Raw genomic sequence first — 7,892 nt, forward strand, 5'->3', positions numbered from 1 at the left:
TTTCTTTTTTTTTTTTTCTTTTCAAACAAAATGCACCAAAAAAAGAAAGCAAACCACTCAGATGCTGAGCTAAGCTCAAGTGAGGCATGCTCAGATGATTTCACGCCTGATGACGTTTTAGACATGTTCTTCCTGAAATGTGTCTGCTTAAGCGGGTTTGATAGACCCTGCTGCATGAGGTGGAGGAGGTTGTTTCCTGGTGCAGAAGTGACCCGTGGCCACCTACTCACTTCTCCCTCCCTCAGAAGAGAGAGGAAGAGGAAAACAGATTCGGGACACGGGGTGACACGGAGAGCAGAGAAGCGCCGTGTTGACGTGCATCTGTCTGTTTTGGTGATATCCTAGCCCGCGGCGCCGGTGGGATGCCATTCCCGTCATTCCAGTTTGCCTCTCGACGTGGCAAAACTGGCCCCTTGGGTGTTCCCAATGATGGCGCACAGAAAATAGCTAGCTACCCGTCCCTCGCAAGGCCTTGAAATGCATCTCATGCATGCGGCCAATTTCTGCGGACAATTTTGAACAAGGGCGAGCCAAAAATCCCTCTAAATAAATCACAGAGTCGTAATAGCCATGACTGTTTTAATCCAGAATAATCTTAACATTCCCATCGTCTTCATTTGCATGCTATTTATAGTTATTAAAACACACATAAAGAAATATTATAGTCTCATCCATTAGAGACCAAACCAAAGTACATTTGATAAAACCGCTGCTACGTTAGCATCAGTGCTAATCTTGTTGTTTGCAGTCAATGACTATGTTTGAAATCCAAATTATAAATGATATGAATGTGATATTATTAAAAGTGACGAGCCACTGTTGTACCATAAAAAAAACCTTCAGATCTCCTGCAGTAAATTGGCAGGGAAAAAGCCCAGCTTGCGTCCCGTGCTGACCTTCAGGTAAGCGTTCACCTCATCACCTTTCTTCACAACAATCTGCACCCACACACACAAGACAATGGATTTTGTGCATCTCACGCAGTTTTTTGGGCCTTACTTATCAATGTATGTGTTCTCACCTGGTCTTTCTTCAGTGTAATCTGGCCCATCTCTCTGTTGCCAACAAAGGAGCGTGTCACCTTGTACAATTGCTCGCCGGCCCGCACTCGGATAATGTAGTTGGCTGGGAAGAAGCCCGCCCTGTCGGCGATCTTCCCCTGATGAGAGACAATTTTTACTGCGACAACATGGGATCATTATTGCTGAGTGGACCGTTTTATAATGGCGTCACGACGAGGCTACCATATGTGGCATGATGTGAAATTTGTACTCTACATAGTGTCACTGTGACCTGCCATCATTTGCTGAGTAGGCACCCTTTTTAAAGGTGTCCTTGACTCGAACCCCATAACTCACAAATAATGCAGCAACACATGTAGCCAGACAATATAACCCTTGCAAATATATATTCTTTATCCTCTGAGAAAAACGACTAATTTTACTGCCGTTTACTGATTCACGATAGTAGTTGTGAAACTCTTCTTTGGTTGTACCTGCAGGATTATTGTATAAACTAGAAAGCGTTACAATCAATTAATCACGATGCACAAATAGTTGACTTCTTTACGATCGATCTCAAGACTCTCTTGTAAGGCTCTGTTGTTGAAAAGCAACATGTACTCACCCTCCACCACTCCTCATTGGAGTCATCGATCACTGTGATGCGGTCGCCGGCGCTATGCAACAACCGGAATGTCATTGTTGACACATTCAACAAAGTCATGATAAGTGTGAGGACATCACATTACTTACTGAACGTCCAGGTCATCTTTCTCAATCGCCTTGAAGCGGTACAGAGCCAAGTAGTAGTGAGACTGACTGAATACGCCGATCTTTCCTGGCTGAGGTTTTTTACTCTAACACACAAGACAAATTTGTCGCCATCACATTTGGCTTTTCGTCCCATCCTGGATTACCTAATTAATTAGAGTCTTAATCTTAATGTTGTGAATCTGACCTTGTCGTCTACGGGAGCTTTGTCTCCTCGCTTGTCTCCCTCTGAGCTCGCTACAACACACACAAAAAAAATTATATAACGATCATTTGCAAAACATTATCGCAATATTTTGCACTTTGACGGTAAATTATAAGCCATATTGATAGTATCACGATAATTTAACAATAGAGCTAAGAGGCTACAGTTCTAACTTTACTGACTATTTTACAAGTGAAACAATAATTAGTGACTCACTTCCTTCAGCACCATTCTCCTGCTGCTTGGGCTGGGACTCGTCGTCCTCCAACATCATCATCATCATCTAAAACAAATAGTACGCTATGACAGCAATTACTGTAATGACGTGGATTGTAAGAACATTGCCCATGTCCACACTGACGTTCTTTTTATCCTCTGATCCTTTCTTGCGCTCCTTGTTGGCCATAATGACGCCAACGCGCAGTGTTTCAAACACGGGGTCGGTGCGATTCGACTGCGCTGGCGATCCGAAATCATCCAACCAGCGAGAAGAAAAACACAAATAAGAGGAATGGAGAAAGGTAAGTAGAGATTATACTGGTAACAACAAAAACTTTTTTACAGTTTGTTTATTTTTTTATGCTTAAGAGTGTCACTTTATTAGTTGGACTCACAGAAAGGCAAGAGTTGGGAGACAGTAGCATTCTGCTGGCTGCTGTACAGAGGAGAACTGTATGCTCTCCTGAAGCCTGGAGGCTGACCGAAACACAATGACTGCACATCGTATCATGATACGCTGACACGGAAAAGTATCACAATACTTGGAAATCAGCAGTTGGGAGATATAGTATGTTTAGATTTGATAAAGAAAAGAAGGCTTACAATTTTGCCAAAGCATCTCTGGAACTCCACGTAGGACTGACACTGGTGGTGGATGCTGGTTTTGCAGTTCTTGCAACGCAATGCAAACTTGTTGTTTACTTGAGACAGGGGGAAATAAAAGGTAAACAAATTAAAATAAAACAAGTGAGCGTATTAAGTTAGGATTAGCCCAGCACATACAAACAATCATGCGAGCGCACACGTCGCAGAATTTGGGCTTCTTGCAGTAGTGATCCTTGAATTTATGAGGCCGGTCATTGATGGGTTTGATGGACTCTGGCGGAGGTGGCTCATCTCGCTCCTCTTCCTCCACCTCCTCGTCGTAGATGAAATAGACCTGCGCCACATCAATACGTGCGGGTGATGCTAAATTACAAGTACTTTTTTAGTAACAGATCACATTAAACACAGCCAGACAGCAAGTGTCATCTCAGTACTTTCTGCTTAATGTCATAAAATGAGTTCAAAAAGTAACCCAACAGACTCAACAAACCACAGGTGGGGAAACCTGAAAAGGATTAGATCCCAAAATAGCTTCTGGGCTGCCATATGCCAGAATCCCCAAAATGAAATGTAACAAAGCTTTACTATGCTTCTCCTAAATATGCAGCGATCACACTCGCACACAATACAACGCACGTTTCGAATTCACACGCGAGCGGCCTCGAGCTCTATCATTGTCAGGATTAGCGCTTGCGCTGCGCTCGTCAGGTTGAGGATTAGCACTGCAATCAGCGCTAATACGGCAGACCGTTTGCACATTCCGCCGCTGTCACTTGGCAACTCTTTCCAGCTGTCAGCGTTCCAAAAACCAGTGGCCACAATGGCTCGGAACATTCCGCCCACCGATGTTTGCTTTGTGAAAGTGTTGGCCCAGTGGGAATCATAAGGGATGCGTCTCCCCAAAAGTATGGGGGTGATCAGATGTCGAAAATACCTCTGCATGTCACGACATGACTGCACAATTTCTGCCTCTGGCGGGTGTGCTCTGACAAGAATGAGACACACAACACTGAAAGACCCCAAAAATCAACCACAAAAATTGAACAATGTTATCAAGCAGAATGTAAAGAATTAAATAGTTTGCATATCATGGAGGGTAGGGGGGGTGCAACACTTTATTTCAGGGGGTGGCCAGTGCCCCCGCTGCCCCCCTTCTAACGCCACCAGTGACATACATACAAACGTCAATTTAAACGACTTACCGTGTTATCCTCCTCTTTCACCACATTATCCGGCAGAGGGGGGCTGTCATGAATATCAACAGAGGCCTTGTCATCCAACCTGTCATCATCACGTAGCAAAACATCACACCCAGTGGCAAAAAAAATCCACCGCAGGAGATCCTCCGATTTGAAAATAAGAGTTGCCAGTGAGTACTCACGAGTCACAGTTGGCCATGGTAGGCTGCTGACGATTAGGTCCAAGAAGCACTGGGAAGCTGGTTTCGGGTCAGATCACAGAAGGCGGGGTCCTAGAAGTATTAGTAAGTGGCCTCTGAAGTACCAAAAAATGGGTTTTAGTTTTCGGATGTAAAAAAAAAAAAAAAATGTACGTATCTTGATTGTACACAAATAGCTGTTTTCAACATGTTTGCATTAAAATTAAGTCACGCTGAATTTCCCGGCGACACCACAAACATCTAATTTGACAAAAAAGGTAGAAAAAAATGATACGCACAATGTAATTGACCACAAATGTCAAACTTCATTTCTTCTCCTCACGATTCTTTCTGGTTGTCTTTTCCCACGTCCGACGTTCCAAATGAGGCTCCAACAGGTGGGAGACTGGGAAGAGAAATGCCAGCATGGCCAGTCCAGCCCTTCCCTTTCCTGGACTGGACGGGACAGGCTCTCCATGCGAGAGCAAGTGTGACACTTTGGGACAGCTGAGCACTTGAAAACTTTTCCCAGCTGAATGGTCAAGAATTGCACGGCTCCCCCAATGGCACCTATATAACCACTACTTTAAGAAGATGAGCAAAATGATCTCCATATTACATTGCATTAAAGAAAAAAAATATTCTCAAATTCAATTTGTGTCTAAATGGTATTGACTATTTTTAATTAAATTTGATTTTAATTCACTGTACTCACAAGCCTTAAGAGAGGAAATTCATAGAATTAATCATTTTAAAACAAACATGCAAATGTCTCAATATATGGTTTTCTTGTATAAACAAAGAGACCATTCTTTTTTTTTTTTTTTTTTTTTTTACAATTATGCCCCACCTCCCCATTGGCGTGGAGGATTCTGGATTGCCTGACCGGGATGAATACTAAAGAGAACAACTTCCCCGGAGGCATCTACCTGTGGGGCTTCATTTCATGAAATGGACTCTCATGCCGCTTCAACAAACATTACTTGCAGATGACAGGCGGATGGATTTCAACAGATAATTCCATCCATCCATCCATCCATCTTCTTCCGCTTATCCGGGGTCGGGTCGCGGGGGCAGCAGCTTTAGGAGGGACTCCCAGACTTCCCTCTCCCCAGCCACTTCATCTAGCTCATCCCGGGGGATCCCAAGGCGTTCCCAGGCCAGCCGAGAGACATAGTCTCTCCAGCGCGTCCTGGGTCGTCCCCGGGGTCTCCTACCGGTGGGACATGCCCGGAACACCTCCCCAGGGAGGCGTCCAGGAGGCATCCTGATGAGATGCCCGAGCCACCTCATCTGGCTCCTCTCAACGTGGAGGAGTAGCGACTCTACTCCGAGTCTCTCCCGGATGACCGAACTCCTCACCCCTATCTCTAAGGGAGAGCCCGGACATCCTGCGGAGAAAACTCATTTCGGCCGCTTGTATCCGGGATCTCGTTCTTTCGGTCACGACCCATAGCTCGTGACCATAGGTGAGGGTCGGAGCGTAAATCGACCGGTAAATTGAGAGCTTTGCCTTTTGGCTCAGCTCTCTCTTTACCACGACGGACCGGTACAGAGTCCGCATTACTGCCGACGCTGCACCGATCCGCCTGTCGATCTCGCGCTCCATCCTCCCCTCACTCGTGAACAAGACCCCAAGATACTTAAACTCCTCCACTTGGGGCAGGATCTCATCCCCGATCCGGAGAGGGCATTCCACCCTTTTCCGATCGAGGACCATGGACTCGGACTTGGAGGTGCTGACCCTCATCCCGACCGCTTCACACTCGGCTGCGAACCGCTCCAGTGAGAGCTGGAGATCACGGCCTGAAGAAGCCAACAGGACAACGTCGTCTGCAAAAAGCAGAGACGCGATGCTGAGGTCCCCAAACCGGACACCCTCAACGCCTCGGCTGCACCTAGAAATTCTGTCCATAAAAATTATGAACAGAATCGGTGACAAAGGGCAGCCTTGGCGGAGTCCAACCCTCACTGGGAACGAATCCGACTTACTGCCGGAAATGCGGACCACACTCTGGCATCGGTGATACAGGGACCGACCGCCCTTATCAGTTGGCTCGGTACCCCGTACTCCCGAAGCACCCCCCACAGAACCTCCCGAGGGACACGGTCGAACGCCTTCTCCAAGTCCACAAAACACATGTGGACTGGTTGGGCGAACTCCCATGCACCCTCGAGGATCCTGTTGAGGGTGAAGAGCTGGTCCACTGTTCCACGGCCAGGACGAAAGCCACACTGTTCCTCCTGAATCCGAGGTTCGACCTCCCGACGGACCCTCCTCTCCAGCACCCCTGAATAGACCTTACCAGGGAGGCTGAGGAGTGTAATTCCCCTGTAATTGGAACACACCCTCCGGTCCCCCTTCTTAAAGAGGGGAACCACCACCCCAGTCTGCCAATCCAGAGGCACTGTCCCCGATGTCCACGCGATGCTGTAGAGACGTGTCAGCCATGACAGCCCCACAACATCCAGAGCCCTTAAGAAATCCGGGCGGATCTCATCCACCCCCGGGGCCTTGCTACCGAGGAGTTTTTTAACTACCTCAGTGACTTCAACCCCAGAGATTGGAGAGTCCGCCTCAGAGTCCTCAGGCCCTGCTTCCACAATGGAAGGCGTGTCGGTGGAATTGAGGAGGTCTTCGAAGTATTCTCCCCACCGACACACGACGTCCCGAGTCGAGGTCAGCAGCACGCCATCTCCACTGTAAACAGTGTTGACGTTGCACTGCTTCCCCCTCCTGAGACGCCGGATGGTGGACCAGAATTTCCTCGAAGCCGTCCGGAAGTCATTCTCCATGGCCTCGCCGAACTCCTCCCACGCCCGGGTTTTTGCCTCAGCAACCGCCGAAGCCGCGTTCCGCTTGGCCATCCGGTACCTGTCAGCTGCCTCCGGAGTCCCGCAGGCCAAAACGGCCCGATAGGACTCCTTCTTCAGCTTGACGGCATCCCTTACCGCCGGTGTCCACCAGCGGGTTCGGGGATTGCCGCCACGACAGGCACCAATGACCTTACGGCCACAGCTCCGGTCGGCCGCCTCAACAATGGAGGCGCGGAACAAGGTCCACTCGGACTCAATGTCCCCCGCCTCCCCCGGGACGTGGGAAAAGCTCTGCCGGAGGTGGGAGTTGAAGCTCTTCCTGACAGGGGATTCCGCCAGACGTTCCCAGCAGACCCTCACAGAACGTTTGGGTCTGCCAGGTCGGACCGGCATCTTCCCCCACCATCGGAGCCAACCCACCACCAGGTGGTGATCAGTTGACAGCTCCGCCCCTCTCTTCGCCCGAGTGTCCAAAACATGCGGCCGCAAATCCGATGACACGACTACAAAGTCGATCATCGAACTGCGGCCTAGGGTGTCCTGGTGCCAAGTGCACACATGGACACCCTTATGTTTGAACATGGTGTTCATTATTGAAAATCCGTGTCGAGCACAGAAGTCCAACAATAGAACACCGCTCGGGTTCAGATCGGGGGGGGCCGTTCCTCCCAATCACGCCCTTCCAGGTCTCACTGTCATTGCCCACGTGAGCATTGAAGTCACCCAGTAGAACGACGGAGTCCCAAGAAGGAGCGCTCTCCAGCACTTCCTCCAGGGACTCCAAGAAGGGTGGGTACTCTGAGCTGCCGTTTGGTGCATAGACACAAACAACAGTCAGGACCCGTCCCCCCACCCGAAGGCGGGTAATTAAGAGTAACAAACAGATAATTAAGAG

At 48.5% G+C, this 7,892-nt stretch overlaps 1 protein-coding gene across 1 annotated transcript; it reads right to left on the reverse strand.

Moving 5' to 3' along the window:
- Positions 1 to 562: 562 nt before the first annotated feature.
- On the reverse strand, positions 563 to 4,860 carry LOC119123540 (SH3 and cysteine-rich domain-containing protein 3-like). Its single transcript, XM_037252725.1, has 13 exons — positions 4,480 to 4,860; positions 4,184 to 4,296; positions 4,005 to 4,083; positions 2,980 to 3,136; positions 2,800 to 2,897; positions 2,592 to 2,673; positions 2,339 to 2,436; positions 2,194 to 2,260; positions 1,960 to 2,009; positions 1,755 to 1,858; positions 1,627 to 1,678; positions 1,022 to 1,159; positions 563 to 938 (listed from the first exon to the last, which is right to left on the reverse strand). The coding sequence occupies exons 2-13, from the start codon at positions 4,198 to 4,200 to the stop codon at positions 840 to 842; spliced, it is 1,041 nt and encodes a 346-aa protein (XP_037108620.1). The 5' UTR covers positions 4,201 to 4,296; positions 4,480 to 4,860; the 3' UTR covers positions 563 to 839.
- Positions 4,861 to 7,892: the final 3,032 nt, after the last annotated feature.

The sequence above is a fragment of the Syngnathus acus genome, chromosome 5 (genome assembly GCF_901709675.1).
Source record: "Syngnathus acus chromosome 5, fSynAcu1.2, whole genome shotgun sequence".
NCBI classification, from domain to species: Eukaryota; Metazoa; Chordata; class Actinopteri; order Syngnathiformes; family Syngnathidae; genus Syngnathus; species Syngnathus acus.